Source organism: Penaeus vannamei, chromosome 4 (genome assembly GCF_042767895.1).
Source record: "Penaeus vannamei isolate JL-2024 chromosome 4, ASM4276789v1, whole genome shotgun sequence".
In the NCBI taxonomy this organism is placed as follows: domain Eukaryota; kingdom Metazoa; phylum Arthropoda; class Malacostraca; order Decapoda; family Penaeidae; genus Penaeus; species Penaeus vannamei.
Window position 1 is genome coordinate 20,226,961 of NC_091552.1, and position 21,737 is coordinate 20,248,697.

General features: G+C 34.9%; 1 protein-coding gene across 1 annotated transcript in view; it reads left to right on the forward strand.

Annotated features, from left to right (window-relative positions):
• The window catches only part of LOC113815891 (chymotrypsinogen A), a 28,564-nt gene extending 12,013 nt beyond the window's left edge, over nucleotides 1–16,551 (forward strand). The window contains exons 2-6 of the mRNA XM_027367907.2: nucleotides 7,009–7,238; nucleotides 8,248–8,354; nucleotides 12,770–12,918; nucleotides 14,061–14,359; nucleotides 15,172–16,551. Coding sequence (XP_027223708.2) covers nucleotides 7,009–7,238; nucleotides 8,248–8,354; nucleotides 12,770–12,918; nucleotides 14,061–14,359; nucleotides 15,172–15,339 — 953 coding nt within the window. The 3' untranslated portion in view covers nucleotides 15,340–16,551. The remainder of the gene's footprint in view (nucleotides 1–7,008; nucleotides 7,239–8,247; nucleotides 8,355–12,769; nucleotides 12,919–14,060; nucleotides 14,360–15,171) is intronic.
• The last annotated feature ends 5,186 nt before the right edge of the window (nucleotides 16,552–21,737 follow it).

Sequence of the window (21,737 nt, forward strand, 5' to 3'; positions counted from 1 at the left end):
CGTCAATCCCTCTATCTCTCGCCCTCCAACTCCCTGCTTCTCTCTCTTCATCATTTCCTCTCTTTAACTCCCTTTATCTCCTTCCTTCTTCTTCCCTCCCTCTCCCTCAATCACCCTTCTCCTTGTCCAAGACCATTACTTTTTTTTTTTTAGAGTAACATCGTGAATCCCTCTCTCTCTCTCTCGCCCTCCAACTCCTTCTCTCTCTCTCTTCCTCCCTTCTTCTATTTAACTCCCTCCCTTTATCTCCTCCCCCCCCTCAATTACCGTTCTCCAAGACCATTACTTTTTTGACGAAAATTCACGAGTAATTTCGTGAATTCTCGTCAATATCTGGAGTACCGCATCGCCGAGCCTTTCTCCGCTGAAAGTATATCACAGGGAAATCGATTTTAATTATTTTTCCTTTTTTCCCGTTTTTTTCCTTCTTTTCTAAAAAATTCTTGTTGCAGAAAACGAAGCGAAGGTCCCATCTAGAACATGATGAAAGAGGAATAAGAAAAGAGAAAGAAAGAAGAGAAGAGAAGGGAACTAGGGAAAGAAAAGATGAGAAGGGAAAGTAGAAAGAGGTTGGTGAGAATGGAGAGAGTAATTATGGCTAAGTACAGGGAAAAAGAAGAATCCTTAGAAGCGTGACTAACTGGCGTGATAAAATCCTTCATTCTGGGAAAAGGAACTGGGGATGAATCAGCAACTGAGTTCTCTTCTCTTCTCATCTCTTCTCTATCATTTTGTTCTGTTCTGATCTGTCCTCTTTTCTTCTCTTCTCTTCTCTTTTATTCTGTTCTTTTCTGATCTGTCCTCTTTTCTTCTCTTCTCTCTTTTTTTCTTCTATTCTCTTCGATTCTCTTCTTCCAAGTTTTAAATGTAGGAGAGGGAGAAGAGGAGGAGGAGGTGGTGGTGGTGAAGGAGAAGAAGCAAAGAGGAAAGAAGATTATGATGATTATGATGACGATGAAGAAGGAGGAGAAGGAAGAAGAAGAAGAAAAAAAGAGAAGACGAAGGAGGAAGAGGGGGAGAAAAAGAAGAAGAAGAAAGGGAAGAAAAGATGATGATGATAAGAAAAGAAAAAAGAAGAAACAGAGAGAACCACAAGAAGTGGAGAAGCAGAAGAGTAAATGAAAAAAGAGAGATTTAAAAAATAAAACCACGAATACAGACACGAACTGAGAACCAATTAAAATATATATATAAAAATCAAGAATTCCCCACACTGAGAATATACAGCATAATTTTCATCCGTAATGTTACATTTATAATAAAAGCAGTAATGATATAAAAGGAAATTACGAATTCCAGACACTGAGAATGTACAGCATAAAATCCTTAGTGTAATCTCCAGTATAATTTCCATCAACATCATTACATTTATAATGAAAATAACAATAATGATAAAAAGAAAATCGAGAATTCCCCACAGCGAGAATGTACACTTTCGTGACAATAAATTTTGTGTTCGCAGTTCATTCACATATTTAACAGTTCCGCTTTCGTCTCGCCTATTACAGAATTTGCAACGCTTTTTTATCACTTACACTTTTGCTAATTAGTCTCTTTTGGTGATTAAAAGAGGTTATTAATGGTTGTTCTCGGATGTGAAGAAAGCTTTAAATTGTGCATGATTATTAGAATGAAGTGCTCTACTGGTGTCGACTTTTGACTTGCGTGTAATGGTTTCTAAAGGTTTAGAGGGATTTAGCGTAAATCTATAATGGAAAGGAAAGAATTACACATATCTGTATGTGTGTTTCTCTCTCTCTCTCTCTCTCTTTCTCTCTCTCTCTCTCTCTGTGTCTCTGTTTCTTTCTCTATCTCTCTCTCTGTGTCTCTGTCTCTTTCTCTACCCCCGCCCCTCTCTCTCTCTCTTTCTCTCTCTCTCTCTCTCTCTCTCTCTCTCTCTCTCATTCTCTCTCTCTCTCTCTCTCTCTCTCTCTCTCTCTCTCTCTCTCTCTCACTGTGTGTGTGTGTGTGTGTGTGTGTGTCTATCTCTTTCTCTACCCTCCCCCCCCCTCTGTGTGTGTATGTGAGTGTGTGTCTGTCTGTCTGTCTCACTCTCTCTCTCTCTCTCTGTATGTGTAAATATATATGTATGTATATATATATATATATACATATATATATATATGTACATATATATATATATATACATATATATATATATATATATATATATATATGTGTGCGTGTGTGTGTGTGTGTGTGTGTGTGTGTGTGTGTGTGTGTGTGTGTGTGTGTGTGTGTGTGTGTGTGTGTGTGTGTGTGTGTGTGTGTGTGTGTGTGTGTGTGTGTGTGTGTGTGTGTGTGTGTGTGTGTGTGTGTGTGTCCGCGCCCGCGCGCGCGTGTGTGTACAGATAAGTACCAAATCTCCTGAAAACTATCCATATACGCTTCTCGACAACACTGAAACCAATCATAAAAATACTTAAAAAAGAAATAGGAGAGAAGAAGCATCCCGCCAACACCGCCATTCAATCTTTTTGTAACCTGATTCGACTTTCATTCTCACTCTCTAACTCTCTCCTAGTCTGTCAATTTATCAATCTTTCTATCTTTTGCGGCTTCGTCTTTCTCCTTTTTCATAAACCTTTCGCTGAGAACCACAAATAGCTGAAGAATTTTGGGGAATTTTCCGCACTCTTAACACTTTCTTTGATTCTAATTTTATTCATTATTCTATCCAACAATAAAATTGATGGGGGTCTTTTCAATTATTTTTTCTGTTTTATCTTTACGTTTTACAGTTTTTATTTATTTATCTATTCATTTGTTTATCTCTCTATTTATTCATTAATCTATCAAGCAGGATTAACTGAAAAGGATAAATATGTTTTTGTCCACATACATACTCGTATATCCATACCCATAAGACCATGTGTAAAGCGTATATCTATCATGAAAACATTTTCAAGGAGATGCTTGCACCACACTTTTTTCTCACTATTCAGTTGTTGCAATACAAAAATGATTTGCAAATGAATATATCAGTAAGAATATGAATATGAAAATGAAAATAGCCACAATGAGAATTGAAAATAATTTTTACTGTAGCTATTTTCATTTTCATTTTTGTGTACACGTAACTGTGTTTGCTCTTGTGTTCTTATGAATATGAATAAATGAAAAGATAATAAAATAAAAAATGAAATAAAAAAGACACAATGTTGTTTTACTCCTTCTACGAACAATATAACAGTTTCACGAGTATCTAACAAGCATTCACAAACACCCTAATCTCCCTATAATTCAGACACGACCATTCAAAAAAGAAACAGTAACGTCCCGCCATAGAACACTTGTTAAACGGAATCCAGCAAGTCTGTTCATGAGCCCAGTGGCCATTTCTTCTAAGATGAAGCCTTTAGGAGGTCACTTGACCACTGAGTCTCAAGCGCGTGAGAACTGGACTGGATCGTGTTACCTTTCTTCACGGATTGCGATTAAGCGGTTTTTGTCTCTGCTAGCGATGCGTTTTTGTTTTTTTTTCTTTTGTTTACGTGTTGCGATATTTTGTCGTCTATGATTCTTTACTTTCTTGTCCTTATAACACCGATGTTTTTTTATTGTGTTGTGCTTATGTATGGTAATAAATGTTGTACGTTTTGCGTACTGTAGTAATTTAGATTCTGGTGGATAGCTTTGGAGTAAGTACGGTGTGTTTTCATTCATGTCCAACGTTATGCTATATGATGATTTATATTCTAAGATGGGTAATTAGAGTACAATACATGATTGTTATTATCGTGATTTTTATTATCATTGCTATCAATATCATTGTTATCATTATCATTGTTAATTATTATCCTTGTTATGATCATCATTGTTTTAATTATCATTATAATTATTATTGTTGTTATTATCAATACTATTATTGTTATCATTAATATTATTGTTGTTGTTATTATTATTATTATTATTATTATTATTATTATTATTATTATTATAATTATGATTATTATTATTATTATTATTATTATTATTATTATTATTATTATTATGATTATTATCATTATTGGTATTATTATCATTTTTATTATCATTATCAATATCATTATAATCATCATCATTATTATTATCATTTCCAATAGTATCATTACCAATATCATTATCTCTATTACTATTATCATTATCATAAATATCATTATTATTATTATCATTGTTATTATCATCATCATTATTATTATCATCATTATTACTATCACTATTATCATCATTACCATTATTATTATCATTATTAATGACAATGATAATAAAAAATGATATCATTATTATCATCAATATTATAATTACTATCATTATTATTAATATTATCATAATTGTTATTGCTTTTATTATTGTTACTATTAATAATATTATTATTATTGTTATTATTTCATCATTATCATTATTATTATTATTATTATCTTTATTATTACTATCATTTTTATTATTACTGTTATTACTATCATTGTCATTATTAGTATTGTTGTCAATGCTATTATTATTATTATTATTATTATCACTATCATCATTATTAGTAGTAGTACTGCTCCTATTATTATTATTATTACCAATATAATCATTATTATTACCAATACAATCGTTATTATTATCAATATAATCATTATTATCATTATTATTATCAATATAATCATTATTATCATTATCATTATTATTGTTATCATTATTGCTATTGTGATGATCATCATAATTATCATTGTTATCATAATCATCAATTATTTCGTCTCTATTATTGTTACTATTATTATCATCATTATCATTATCATCATATTCATTATTACCATTATCATTGTTATCATTTTTATTATTAATAGCATTATTATTGTTTTGTTATTGTTATTATTTTTTATCATCATTATTATCTTTATCATCATTACTAACATCATCATTATTACCACTACTTTTATTATCCTTACCATCATTACTATCATTATTGTTATCATTATTATTACTATCATGATTATCCTTATCCTTATTATCATTATTACTAACATTATCATTGTCATTACCATTATCATCATTATTTCCAGTATCATCATTATCATTGGTAATGTTATTATTATCATGATTGTTATTGTTATCATTTCTAGCTTATCTTTATCATCAACATTACCATAGTAGTAGTATTAAAACTAGTAGTTGGTGTTATTGGTTTAGTAGTAGTAGTAGCAATATTAGCATCATGATCATTATTATTACATTACTATTATCATAATTTGCATTAGTTATTTTCGTTTTAAATTATCAGTCAGTAGTACCAATATTGTTATTATTATAATTTTCATTAAATATTCATTTCTTCATCACCATTATTTTTTTTATTAGTGATATGCATCCATGGAATTCATGCATTTCCTTATTATCTCCGTTTAGCCCCTCTTAACAATTTTATTTTTTATTTATTATTTTTTTTTTTTGACCTATCTCCTTTCCTTTATTTTCTATTTTCTACTTTTTTTCTGTTACCCCTCCACCCACTTTTATTTCGTCCTTCTTTTCTCGTTTGTTGGTCACGAGTGTACTCCCCCCCCCACACTCCCCCCTACTAATTGTGTGAGGGAATCAGAGCATTGGTAACTCTATTTTCTTCCCGTTTTCTTTCACAGTCTTTTGTTTAGTCTTTGTTTTTTCTGCGATTTCTTTTACTTTTTTGGGATACTGCGTCTTTTACCTTAAATTCTATTTCGCTCCCTTTTGATGTTAATTTTTCGCTTTCAAAGTTTTTTCCTCTTTTTTAATCTCGTTCTTTTTCTTTCCATCTATCTGCTTGTTCATTTTTATTCTTTTTCTCTGATCTCTCTCTTTCCCTCTCTCTAAATCTAATTACAGTTTTCTAAGATTAAAATCCTTTGGTCATTTGGACTTTTTGTCTGAAACGAAACGAATAATTTCCGAGTACACAAAATTTCTAATCTCGGGTCCATGATGATTTTTTACCGTTAATAAAAAAAAGTTAAAAAGAAAGTGATTTTTGTACGATACTTAAGGTGATAGAAGAATCACTGAAGGAATGTGTCATCGATCAGTAGATACGTCCAATTAGTGCCACTTTCCGGGTGCCAGGAGAGAGAGAGAGAGAGAGAGAGAGAGAGAGAGAGAGAGAGAGAGAGAGAGAGAGAGAGAGAGAGAGAGAGAGAGAGAGAGAGAGAGAGAGAGAGAGAGAGAGAGAGAGACGTATCAGATTCTTGCGGGGAAATTCACTCGATATCCGTTATGTCTATCAAGTACATTTTTACGATGGTTATATCCTTTTAGAGTACGCTGGGAAATTGTTCAGGAGGTCTTGTTATGTCTGAAAATTGTGGAAATGGGTTGTTGACAAGCTCGTTGGTTTTCCCTTGAAGTACGGTGACGGTTAGTTGTTGGGTTGTCGGTTTGTCCAAAGGAAATAAATAGAAACAGATTGTTCGTAAGGTTGTTGGGTTATCGGTTTCCCTTAAAGGATAGAGGTATGTTGGTGAGGTCTGTAATAATAGTGAATGAAAACTCCGTATGATAGGTTCATTGCGATTTTCTCCTCCGTGGCGTAGATTTGGAAGTGTTTATATAGAATTGGAAGTACATTAATTGGCATATCTCTATCCACGCATCAGTTACACATAATCATTACTTTAAGGAGCTTTGGATAAAAAAGCACTATCATATACAGTAAGCTTTAGTCTTCCACAAAGCTTATTATACGAATTATCGAAAGGATATGAAATAGAATGAATAATTCCACATACGTCGACGGCTGTGAGTGAATACTAACCCGCTAACGTCAACATGGAGTTTAAAGTCGGGGCGGAAAGGAACTGGCCACCTAACGCTCTACGTCCACTTAGATATGGGACCAACTTTGAATCTGAAAGGAACACATTACTTTTTCACCGGCGGCACGTATTCCAGATGATATAATATCGAAATGCTACCTATACATCGTGCATAGTGGCGACATCTATTCCCAAGCATACCCTTCGTGTGTCTATAAGCCTACATTTCTCCCCTAACCTAACCGCCTTCCCTCCACAGAATGCGGTGTCAGTCGCTTCAACAAACACAGGCAACCACGGCCCTTGAACCAAGACGCCACAGCCTACGGTGACAGCGGGGGAGACGACGACTACAACAACTACGACAACAACGACAGCTTCACGCAGCAGCGACTTCGGACGAATAACAGAATGATGGTTTTCGAAGACACGTCGACTGGCCGCATCGTAGGGGGCAAGGAGAGTATACCCGGAGCATGGCCCTGGCAGGTAAGGATTTTTTATTGTATTTATTTTATTTTTATTTTATTTTATTATTATTATTTATTATTTTTTTTTTTTTTGGGGGGGGGCGTATTCTTAAGTGTGTGTGAGTACTTATGTGGCTGTGTGTTTGTTCTAATGTGGGTATGTCCAAGTATGTGTTTGTGCTTATGTGGGTATGTTCAAGTATGTATCTGCTTGTGTGGGTATGTCCAAGTGTGTGCGTTTATGTGGGTATGTCCAAGTGTGTTTCTGTGCTTATTTGGGTATGTCCAAGTATGCATTTGTGCTTATTTGGGTATGTCCACGTGTGGGTTTGTGTTCATGTGGGTATGTCCAAGTGTGGGTTTGTGCTTATGTGCATATGCTTAAGGTTGTGTATGAGCTTATGCGCCTATGTGTGTATGCGTGTGTGAGTGTGAGTGTGTGTGTGTGTGTGTGTGTGTGTGTGTGTGTGTGTGTGTGTGTGTGTGTGTGTGTGTGTGTGTGTGTGTGTGTGTGTGTGTTAGAGCGCGCACGCGTGAGTGTGAGTGAGTAAGTGTGTGTGTGTGTAAGCATTCAAGTGCTTCACAGCTAAGTAGAGAGGTAGCTAAGTGGGTAAGTAGGTAGGTAGGTAAGTAGAGAGAGTGAGATGGATATAATGTAGATAGCTAACTGACTAGACAGATAACTATAAATACACAAGGAAGAGAGATAGATAGATAGATTAATAGATAGATAGAGAGATTGACAGAGGGGGGGGGGCGTTGGGAAGAAAGAGAGAGAGAGAGAGAGAGAGAGAGAGAGAGAGAGAGAGAGAGAGAGAGAGAGAAAGAGAGAGACAAAGATAGATAGAGAGAGAAAGAAAGAGACAAAGAGACAAAGATAGACAGAAACAGAGAGAGAGAGAGAGAGAAACAGAGACAGACAGCCATCAGTACGAGAGACAGAAAAAGAAGACATCGAACCACATCCACACTCCAATCCCCCCTGCGTGCACGGGACAGACGTCTCACCCAGCCTGCTCCTCCCCCAGGTATCCCTCCAGCTGATACATCCACACTGGGGTCGCATCGGCCATTGGTGCGGCGGGGTCCTGGTCGACGAGCGATGGGTAGTCACTGCCGCCCACTGTATCAACAAGTAGGTTCCGATCAACTTTGGGATTCAATCTGAGGACAAAAAATGATTATATTTGATTTTCTCTTCAATCTGTGGGGAAAAATTATTATATTTTTAGATTTTCTCTTCGGATAGAGATGCTTGTAATGACTAACGTTAATGATAATTTGATAAATTTGGAATTCAGTGTGAGGAGAATAGATTATTATTTTTGAAGATTTCCTCCGGATAGAAATAGTTGTATGAATAATGTTACTGATAATTTGATCATTTTTTAATTACTGATTTTTTTTCTTAGCTGTTGTCATAAAAAAAAATGTCACTTAAAATTCTGTGTAGCTTCTGGAATATATATATGTATTCTGAAAAATACTGCATGATATATAAATATTTTAAAATGTGCATCAAGTAGTCGAAAAAATATCATAACGGCATTCTCAGACAAATTTCGTAACAATATATACATATATATGTATATATATACACACACATAAACTCACTTAGGGATTCGGACTTAGCTACGACCTCAATTTATCCGTCAAGATATACTGCATCAATTGCATGATCTTGCAAAGTACGCGAATGATTCTCCTCGCTTTCGCTTCTTCAAGCCATTTCTCATGACAGGTCCAGTGGCTTCTGCATTAGCAAGAAGTGTGTGATTTGTGGGAGAATTAATTGAAAGCTTTTCACATTTTTTTGTTTAATAACTGAAGTATTATGGGAATTTTTGTCTATTCATTTATTCATATTTTGCCTGAGGTTATATTAACGACTACAATACGAAAGGAAGTATGGCCGGAGATATGGGATTTTTATCTACCGTATTTCAGACCTTGTGATATCTTCAGTTAGTAGGGAAAATCCCGGATTTATTATTATTTTCATTATCATAATTTTTTTTATTCCTTTATTTATTTATTTATTTTTTTTTTTTACTTATTTTGCCTCCATCTCAAATTTTCCTATCACATTTCCACAATTTTCAGCACTTATATCTTTGTGATTATTTTCCTTTCCAACATATAATAATAATCGCAGTTGTTATGATTATCACCGTTGTTAATATCATCATCAACTTCATTATCATTATTCTCGCTTAACGTTAATATCATCGTTATCATTTTCACTACCAATATTATCATAAATATTCTTATCGTTAACTGCACTGCTATCACTACTACTACCATTATCACCATCATTCATTCTGTTATCTCTAATTACCATCCCTATCATCACTCTCACAATGAGTATTAGTATTTCTACTATTACTGATACCATAACTATTAACATCATGTTGCAAAGAATTGTCTACAGAACTGCGAGGTGTCCAAACAACCCTCTACGTTCTGTGGAGTAGTTAGCGCAGAATTCCCCCACCCTCGGGATAGGTAGGTGTCTGTAGCTCTAACACAGTCGGTAACCTGCTTACACACATACGTTCTCGAGTTGTTGGTCTGTTAGTCTTTTTTTATCTTTCATTTTCTTTCTTTTTTTTTTTTACTTTGTGTCTCCCTTATTTACTTTTTTTTTCTTTGTTTCTCTCTCTCTCTCTCTCTCTCTCTCTCTCTCTCTCTCTCTCTCTCTCTCTCTCTCTCTCTCTCTCTCTCTCTCTCTCTCTCTCTCTCTCTCTCTCTCTCTCTCTCTCTCTCTCTCCTCCCTCCCTCCCTCCTTTTTCCCTGTCTTCCTCCATCCCTCCCTCCCTCCTTTTCCTTCTCTCCTTTTTTCCCCCTCCCTTCCTCTGATCCTTTCCTTCCCTCCTTTCCTCAAGACCCTCTCCTTCCTTCCTTTCCTTCTCTCCCTCCTTCCTTTATTTCCTCCTCCCTCCCTCTCTCCCTCCTGTTCTTCCCCTTCATCTCTCACACCTTCCCACACTCCTCCTTCCCTCCCTTTCCTTCTCTCCTTACTCACGTCCCCCTCCCCACAACCCCTTCCTTCTCTCCTTTCCTCACGTCCTCCTCCCTTCCTCTCTCCATCCTCCTTTCCGTCTCACCCTCCCCACACCCCCTTCCTTCTCTCCTTTCCTCACGTCCCCCTCCCTTCCTCTCTCCCTCCTTCCTTCCCTCTCATCCTCCATCCCTCCCTCCTTCCCACATCCCCTCCTCCCTTCTTCACGCCCTCCTTCCCTCCTTCCCCCCCCCTTCCCTCCTTCAGACCAGAACGCTACCCATCCTTCCGCTAAACTCTCTCCTAATGTGTTGTGTCATCACATTTGTCATCACTCAGCGCCAGTCACCATCCCACCAGGACGCTGCGTTTCTTTTTCTGCTCTCTTGTCACTTTTTTAAAATCTATTTGTCTGCTTATTGTTTACGTCCTCCCCCCTCCCTCTCTCTCTCTCTCTCTCTTTCCCCACCCTCTACTCTCTCTCTTTTGACTCAGTGAGTACGCATCTTTGACGAGGTTTGTTTTTGTTTTCCATGTTGTACACTTTCTGTTTTTTTTTCTCTCTCTCTTTATTTTCATTTGATCTTTTTCGTTTAGTTTGTTCATCCGTAAATCACACCATATCTTCCATCATTCTCTCCTATATATCCACTCTTCGTTATTCTTTTTTCTTCTTATCCTTTCCTATCATCACGTGTAATGGACTGCTTAATAATATTGATAGCAAGATTAATAAACTGATTTGAAATCACACCAGTGCAAGCGGGGCAGTTCTCTTAACTTCAGTGAGTTTTGATAGATTATTGTATCATCTCTATTCATACAGTTAGAAAGTAAAAACTTTATTACTCGGTATCTTTATTTAACAGATCTACGGTTAAGACATATTGCCCATACGTTTATCTCCGAAATAAATCTGAAAATGGCATCAATATATTTTTTTCTTTTTCATTTTACAACATTCACGTTTATGTATATAGTTATACTACGAAAGCAAGAACGATAACGCATACACAACACTTATGGCTGGTTGCATTCATGTCCTCTCAAAGTGATTGTTTATTTCAATGCTTAATTTACTCTCTTGCAAAATAAGGATGGTCATGCATGGTTTCTGCAGCAATACCGGTTCCTTTTATCTGTTTGCATTGTGTCTGGATATTATTCGGGTACCATATGACAAGAAAATGAACTCGACGCACTTTGCTTGCCTGATTGATGAATTCAACGAGTCCCTAATGATGCTATTAGCAGTGAGAACGACAATTAACGCCACACACCCCTTTAGTCTACCAACGTCGACATATTCACCAAGAGCGTATACCTATCAAGCTTTCCCGTGGCATGGCGGCATACCCCGTCCCTTCCTTTCTCTTTGCCTTCAAAATGAGTTGTTGCCTCCCTCCCTTCGGGTTTCTTTGACGGCCCTGTCGGGTGTTCGCAGCCAGGCGTTCTCGCTGCCCTTCGCCCCCCTCTGGTCGGTGGTGGTGGGGGAGTGGGACCGGGAGGAGGAGGGGGCTAGGGAGGTCCGAAAGGTGGAGCGAGTTGTGGTCCACGAGCGCTTCAAGGACTATAAGCATGATATAGGTGAGTTAGGGATATAAAGTATATAGGTATATAAATATATAAATTATTTCCAATTGTCTTGTGGCTTTCATTATTTCACTTTTTAAAGCTTAGGATAGAATGTGATTTTGCTTTTTGCTTTGCTTGTGTTTTGTGGGGGTTTTCTTTGAGTCTGCTCATCTGCTTCAGCCTAACATATCCGTTAATCTGTTTATTATATATATTTTAATATCTTAGAAAAGCGTTTTTCGCTCTCTACCACAAAGACGTTACTTAATCACAAATAATGAAAACGATGATAAATAAATAATGATGATAGTAAGATTAACTGAAATCACACCAGTGCAAGCGGGGTAGTTCTCATAACGTCAGTGAGTTTTAATAGATTACTGTATAATCTCTATTCAATGATCTCCAATTTCTATGGACCTTTTCGCTCTCTCGTATGCATTTCGACTGACGAATCTTTCTGGATGAACCCAATGACAACTTCACGACGTTTACGAGAACGACACTGACGTACTAACAATTTCCGTTCATGGACTTTAACTTGGAATTAAGAGTCTTCGCTCTTATTCTTAGTCGGGAATCAAATAATATTGAACCGATTTCGATTACCGGAACATTCCTGTTTTGTTACGATGGGTTTAGTGGGTTATGCGAAAGGAAATAACAAAAAGGAAAGCCAATTTGATACTGTAAGTGCTATGACGTGACCTGGTCAACGATTTGCCAAAACCTTTTATAGGAAAATAACGATCGGTTCACCTAATCGTTAGGATATAGTTTTTGAAACAGGATTCACCGAATAACTCGACCACAAAGGATTGCTCTTTCGTAAGCGGGTTGACGAAACGGACAGACCCCGACAATTGGACGCCCCTAAAAGCAGCTTCCAGCCCAGCATCTTCACGGGAGGAGTGCAGTGGGCAAGGAGTCGACCCGGAGGGAGGGATCGATGATATAAAAGAGTTTCCTTGCAGCAAGGCCTTCAGCTTCACCCAGACTGCCGCCGTGTGGCAGGTTGTCCTTGGGGAAAACGACCGCTCCGAACTCAGCGGCCACGAGTCCGTGCTCGGGGTCGTCACCGTGGTGACTCACGACGACTTCAATGACTACCAGAACGACATTGGTAAGCCTTCGACCGTGGCTGTCTCTTTGGCCCCTTCGCTTTCTTCCTTTCCTTCCCCCCTTCCTGTCTCTTTGATTCGTTATTTTCTCAGACGCTAACGCACATGCAAGCTCTCACAAGGTCTTGCGATGACTAACCTGTGCGCTCGCGTGGGCTCCATGTGTCCATGTTGTAGCTCTTACTAAGGGGTCTGGGAGGGACTTAAGGACGCCGGGGACGACAGACAGTGACATTAGCTCCTTCCTTGACTCCTTCGTCCTCCTTCTAAAAGTCTTGAGGTGCGACCCGTGGTTGTGTGGATGATCTAATAACAGGTTGTGTCTCTTCCCTTGACCCCCTCCCGTACACTTCCTTCCCCACCTTCCCCTCACCCTCACCTCCACCAGCGATGCTCAAGCTGCAGCCGTTGTCGAAAATGGCCTCGCCCTCACTCACGCCCATCTGCCTCCCGGACACCGTCCCGCTGCGCACCTTCTCCTTCGAGGGCATGGCCTGCTACGCCACGGGCTGGGGGCGCGGCGAGGCGGCGGGAGCAGGGCCGCTGCGCGCGCGCCTCCAGGAGACCAAGGTGCCCGTCCTGCCCACGCAAGTCTGCGCAGAGAAATATAACTCCGCTCAGTACGGCTTCGCCAAGATCTCGGACGCCCACCTGTGCGCGGGCGTGCTGGACGGATCGACGGGAACCTGCGTCGTAAGTATCTGGACGAGCAAAGGGCTGAGGGCGACGCGGCGACTTGATGACGCTGGTGGTGGCGCTGGTGGCGGGCACGCGCGCACACAACTCTTTCTTTCACTCTTAAGCACCTGTACTTGAACTATCCTCTCTGTGTGTATGAGCGCGTTTGTCTGAGTGTGGACGAAACACCTCGGCTCTGCAGTCTGGTCGCTGCCCAAGCGTGACAGAGTCGAAGGTGACCGGATGACGAAGGAGGCAGCGTCAGGAGGAAGGGTACGGGGTGGGCGAGGTCAGATTAAAAGGCCTTGGGATGGGGTTGGGCTAAAGGTCACACTATTGGCAGCGGGAGACCGGCCCTCAGGTAGGCTGTAGGTGGAGGGAGCCTCTGGTGAAGGAAGGCTTTAGAGGAGGGAGGCCTCAGTCCGGCAGGAGGCAAGGCAGCGGGCTGACGTGCCGTGTGTTGCAGCCATGCTGAAGCTGAGGGAGGACGCGGTGTTCAGCGACTACGTGCAGCCCATCTGCCTCCCGGACGTCGACGCAGGGCTGGACAACGAGACCTTCCTAGGCATCAAGTGCGTGGCGACGGGCTGGGGCATGCGAGTCCACGGGGCGCGCCTTGAGAACCGCCTGAAGGAGGTGTGGGTGCCCGTGGTCAACAACAGCCACTGCTTCAAGATCTACGGCATGATGCACAGCATCGACGTCAAGGACTACCACGTCTGCGCTGGCTTCACCCACAGCAGCGGCGGCCAGGGAACGTGCGTCGTGAGTACCCTTCGCTGCGTCGGCTCAGGCCCGCGTTCAGGCTCAGGCGAGTGTAGTTGGCTGCTTCAGTCTGCTGGACGTTTGTGCGTGTGTGTGTGTGTGTGTGTAGAATATGTGTGTTTGTCTATATTTATGTAAATAAGTTGCTATTAAGACCGTGTGTATGTATATTTGTTGCGCTATAACCGATGGAGCTTCTGCTTTGCTTCAGTAACTTGCATGCCGCTATGTACAACAGATGAATAAATCATCACTGTATTGTATGTATCCCTAATATATGCCAGTTGGCTAAACCTTTTGACACTGCATGACAAGTAAATAAGAATAACAGAAAGATACCCTTGACAAAGCCGAAGGATGCAAGGGTGATACAACCTTTCCAGACGTAGGTAAACTTCTGTCTGAAGTGACGAAGTTCTGACGATTCATTGGTGGTCTAGCTATAAAAGAATTCAATAAAATCACGTTAACATAATATATATATATATATATATATATATATATATATATGTGTGTATGTATGTATGTATAATATATATACTTATTTCTTCGTATATGCACACACACACGCACGCTCGCATACGCACGCACACGCACGCACGCACACACGCACACACACACACACACACACACACACACACACACACACACACACACACACACATACACATACACATACACACAAACTCACACACACACAGAAGACATGCAGTATGTGTACCCGTTGCCCGCGCCATTGTGTCTTTCACAAGCCTTCTCCCGCCCGCCCCGCCGCCGGTTTCCTTCCCTGACCACTCCCCCCTCTCCCCCAGGGCGACTCCGGGGGGCCTCTGCAGTGCAACATGCGCGACGGCCGCTGGTACCTCGCCGGCGTCACCTCCTTCGGGTCCGGGTGCGCCAAGCCGGGCTTCCCCGACGTCTACACGAGGATCACGTATTACCTGCCGTGGATCAAGCAGCAGATGAGGATCTACAGATGATCGCGGAAGGAAGGGATGTGAAGGAGGACGGCGTCGAAAAGCGGGATGGAGGGTTCCGCGGCAGGCGATCGAAGGCCCCCTCGTGCGGTAGCTAAGGAACCGATGCGTCCAGGTTGTCTGCCAGGTCGTTTGGAAGGCGTCTACTAGGTCCTTTACCAGGTCAGCTGCCGGATCGATTTCCAGGTCAGCTGCCAGGTTGATTACCAGGTCAGCTGCCAGGTCGATTACCAGGTCAGCTGCTAGGTTGATTACCAGGTCGACTGATACCTGGTTGGAGCGGGATGTCAAGCGCACCCAAGTGATAAACGGGTGTGATCAGAAGGGGGTAATCAGATCACCCGAACCATGATACACAATCACGCCCAAACCACAACGATCAGCAGTTAATCAGAGAAAAAAAAAATGAGCGGACTTTCCCTCCGTCGATCTCAATTCCGGATTCTGTGATTGTTACAGTGAGCAATATTGTGATTTTCTCCCTCCCTTTTGTTGATATTCCCCCCAAAAACAAACAAGTGTGTGATTTCACCGTACACGAGGGGAAAATAATTCATACAAGTATGATCAACAGAAATGGAAAATGAAGTGAAAGATATATTGCATCACTGAAATGCCAAAAAAACATAATAGAAGATAGACTGAGCAGTTTATGAATGTTCACAAGACAATATACAAGAACGACATATGAAAATATAGTTTTGTGTAGCCTATACGTTGTTATAAAGAAACTCCAAATGGATATAAACAAGACCATTATCTATACATCACAGCTAGTCAAGATATGACAGGTAGTAGAGATGTGAAGGACAATTAACATGATAACGTGATAAATTCATATCAGTTAGAAAAGACAAAATCTCTACACAGTCTCGTTCTTTGTTAATCTCCATAGATATACTATACCAATAGATATTTTATTTTCTTATTTTATAATGTTAATAAATCACTTGTAAATTGTGTTAGTATACTGGGTTGTGTTCAGACATTAATTTTCTTAAAGTCTGCATCTTGAACGAAAATAGTGCAAATTTTGTTATTTAAACCATTTGAACATATGTATCATCATGAGTATTTGTTGTGTGTTCATTGTATCTGAGTCATCAACCTCGCAATATTTGCTCACCGTCATTGTATCCTGTTTTTTTATTTGTGATTTTGACAAAAAAGAAAAATAAGAATAGATATGACAAAACTATTGAAGTAGATATAAAATCTGTTGTTTCTTTCTTACCTATTTTTCACATGAAATTAAATTATTTTCAGTTATCATTATTATTACTATTATCATTATCATGATAATGATAATGGTAGTAGTAACAATGGTAATGATAATAATAATTATAACGCTGATAATGATTATAACAACATTGATAATAAAACAGTTATCATTATCAAAATTATTATTATTATTACTTTTATGATTATCACTATCATTGCCACTATTGTTATTATTATTATTATTATTATCCTTTTTATTGCTATCATTATTATGATTATCATTATTTCTATTATTACCACTACTACTACTATTAACATTATCACATCATTATTATTATTGCTATTATCATTTTCATCATTATTATCATTATTATCATTGCTATTATTATTACTATAATTATTATTATCATTATACTTCTCTTACTACTATTAACATTATCTTTATTATCAATACTACCATTATTATCATTATTATCATCATTATTATTAATGCTATTATTAGTAGTATTAGTATATCTATTAGTATCATTATTATTACCATCATTTTTATTGTTATTATTATTGTCATAATTATCATTATTATCAATATAATTTTTGTCATTGTTATTATTATTACCATTATCATTATTATCATTACTATTCTTCATATCATTATCATTATTGATATTATTATCATCTTTATTATCATTATTGCTGGTATTACTATTATTATTATTTTCATCATCATTATTATTGCTCTTATTATTTCTTTTGTAATTATTGTTATTATCATTATAATTGTTTTAATTATCATTATTGTTATCATTACTACTATTGTCATCATCATTATCATTCTTATTATTATTATCATTATCTTTATTGTTATCATCATTTTCGTTATCATTATCATCATTGTTATTATTATGATAGAAAATTGTAATACTGATAATGATAATAATAATCATGATAATAAAAATGATGCTGATAATAACAATAACAATAATAGTAATAATAATAATAATTAAAATAATAATAATAATAATAATGATAATGATAATGATAATGATGATGATAATGATTATCATTACCATTATCATTATCATTATCACCAATATTGTTATCGTTGCCATTATTATCATTATAATCATTATAATCATTATCATGATTACTCGTATCATCATTATTAACGCTATCATTACTATTATGACTATTATTGTTATTATTGTCATTGTCATTATCATCGTCATTATTAAAATTACCATCATGATCATTATTACTATTAGTTATATCATAATAGATAATAGATATGAATGTATGAGGCAAATAACATTCAAAACCGGTTGTGGTTTCGTCTCATATTTATTATTTTGATTATACAACCTTTTTACCTTGAGGCGTCTTAGCCTAGTGTCAAGAAATTAGTTCATAAGAAAATGTTACACACAATACCTATTTGCTTATTTGTCTATCGCTGTATTGAAGTGCTCGATCGCCAAGCGTGTGTGTTTGTGTATGTGTATACATACGTGTCTGTTTGTATGTGTGTGCTTGTGTGCGTGTTTGTGTATATGTGTGAAAATGTGTATACGTGTGTTTGTATATGTGCATGGGAATGTGTGCATGTGTTTGCATCTTGGGTGCATATATATATTCCTGTCAATACCGTATATGTATTTGTGTGTATATATATATATATATATATATATATATATATATATATATATATATATATATATATATATATATATATATATATATATATATATATATATATATATATATATATATGTGTGTGTGTGTGTGTGTGTGTGTGTGTGTGTGTGTGTGTGTGTGTGTGTGTGTGTGTGTGTGTGTCTGTGTGTGTGTCTGTGTGAGTGCGTGCACAAAAAAGCGAGAAAAAACAATAATAAATTAACAAAATCAGGCAAAAAGAATAAGAATATTTTTTTCCATCTTAACAACCATTTTTCAATCTTAAAGATCATTCACAGATCCCGCTCCATCCTGTTATTTTATCTATCATCCTAATTCACTATTGCTATGAAACCCTATAAATATATTCCTAATAGCGCCACGACCACGCCACGTCACGCCCGCGCCACGCCACGCCCATACCCTCAAGCCGCCCTTGCTCATGTATCTCCGTTGTTGATAATGATAACAATAACCATGCAAAATAAAAAAGGATGAATTGATAGATATAATAATAATAAAAAAGGAATAGGAATAATAATGTCATTATGCTAATTGATTCAAATTCTAAGAGTAATATTCTTGATAATGAAAATAACAAAAATGATAATAACAGTAATTATGAATAATAGTAATAGTAATAACAGTAATTATAATGATATTGATAATAAAAATGATGCTTATGATAGTATTGATCGTAATGATAATTATAATGATGGTAATAATAAGAATTAGAATAAGAATAATGGTAATGATAATAGTAATAATGATAATGATAGTACTAAAAATAATAAGAATAAGAACAATAGTAAAAACAATAACAATAATAATCATGATAATAGTAATGATAATAATAGCTTTAGTAATAGTAATGATAATAATAACAAAATACTAATAATAAAATAATTAAAATGCTAATAAAGATGGTAAAAACAAAATGAAAATATTGTTAATGATAATGATGATGATGATGATAAAAATGATAACAATGATGACAGAAATAAAGATGAAAGTCATAATGATAAGAATGATGAATAGAAGTAATAATGACAATAATGGCAATAATAATGATAATAATAATAATTATCATGATAATAATAATAATGACAAGAATAGTATAATTGTAATAATGATGATGGTAATAATAATGATAATAATAATAATCATAAAGATAATTATGATAATAGTAAAAATAACAGTGATAATAATAATTACAATTACAATGATGATGATGATGATGATAATAATAATTATCAAGAAAAAAATCATATGAGGATAACAATAATGATGATTATGATATTAGTGATAACAATTATAGTGATGATTTTGATACGGATATATAAACTATAATAATGATTATGATAACAATAATGATAAAAATAATGATAATGAAATGATAATAAGAATAAGAATTACTAATAATGATGATTATAAAGGCGATAATAAAAAGGATGATAATGATCCTAGTAATGATAACAATAATAATAATGATAGATTATTATCATTATTACAACAATTATAATGATGATAACCATGATAATAATATCAATAGTACTAATAATGACAATGATAATAATAACAATAGTGATAATGATAATAATGATCATAATAAGGATAATAATAATAGAAATAATGATGATGATAATGAAAATATTAGCAATGATAATAAAAACAATAATGATAATAACGATAATAATGATGATGATGATGATAGTAATAGTAGTAGTAGTAGTAGTAGTAATGATAATAATAATGATAATAATAATAATGATAATAGTAATAATGATGAAATTAATAATGATAGTGATGATGGTGATAATGATAATGATAGTAAAGATAACAATAATTAAAATAAAAAATTATATTGATGATAACTAATAATAAAAGTGATGGTGATAATAACGATATCAATTACAATAGTAATGATAGTGATAATAATGATAATAATAATGATGTTGATGGATGATGATGATGCTGATGATGATAATGATAATGATAATAATAATGATAATACCAATAATAATAACAATAATAATAATGATGATGATAATGATAATGATGATAAAAATAATGCTAATAATGCTAATAATGCTAATGCTAATGCTAATAATAATGATAATAATAATAATAATAATAATAGTAATAATAATAATAATAATAATAATAATAATGATAATAATAATAATGATAATAATAATAATAATAATAATGATAATAATAATAATAATAATAATAATAATAATAATAATAATAATAATAATAATAATAATAATAATAATAATAACAATAATGATAATAGGGATGATGATAATAATGATAATATTGATAATGATTATAATAATAATAACAATAATAATAATAATAATAATAACACTGATAATAATGATGATGATAATTGCAATATTGAAAATAAGGATATTATCATGATTATTAATGAGGAAAATAGTATGATGATGATAGTGATGATTATGATGATAATAATAATAATGATAATGATAATAATGATAATAATAATAATAATAATAATAATAATAATAATAATAATAATAATAATAATAATAATAATAATAATAATAATAATAATAATAATAATAATAATAATAATAATAATAATGATAATAATAATAATAATGATAATAGTGATGATGATAATAATGATAATATTGATTATGATAATAAGAATAATAACAATGATAATAATGATAGTAATAACAACGATAATAACGATGATAATAGTAATATTGATAATGATGATAATGCTATTAGCATTATCATCATGATTATTAATGAGGAAAATAGTAATGATAATAACAATAATGTTAATGATAATAACAATAATGTTAATGTTAATAATAATGATAATAATGATAATGATAATAATTTTCATAATAGTGATAATAATGATAACAAGGATAATAATAATGATAATAATGATAATAGTGATGATAATGATAATAATAATGATAATGATAATAATAATAATAATGATAATAATAACAATGATAATAATGATAATAATAATAATGACAATAATGATAATGATAATAATGATAATAATGATATTAATGATAATAATGATAATACTAATAATGATAATAATACTGATGACAACAACAATAATAATGATAAGAACAACAACAACAACAATAATAATACTACTTAATAATAATGATAATAATAATAATAATGATAGTAATAATAATAATAATAATGATAATGGTAATAATAATGATAATAATAATAATAATGATAGTAATAATAATAATAATAATGATAATGGTAATAATAATGATAATGATAATATTAGGTAACACTAACAATAGTAATAATGGTAATACTAATGATAATCATAATGATGATAATAATAGCAATGATAATGATGATAATGATAATCATAATGATAATAGTAATGATAATAATTATGATGACAGTAATAATAATCAATATAATAATAATAATAATAATGATAATAATAATGGTAATAAAAATAACAATAATAATAATGATAC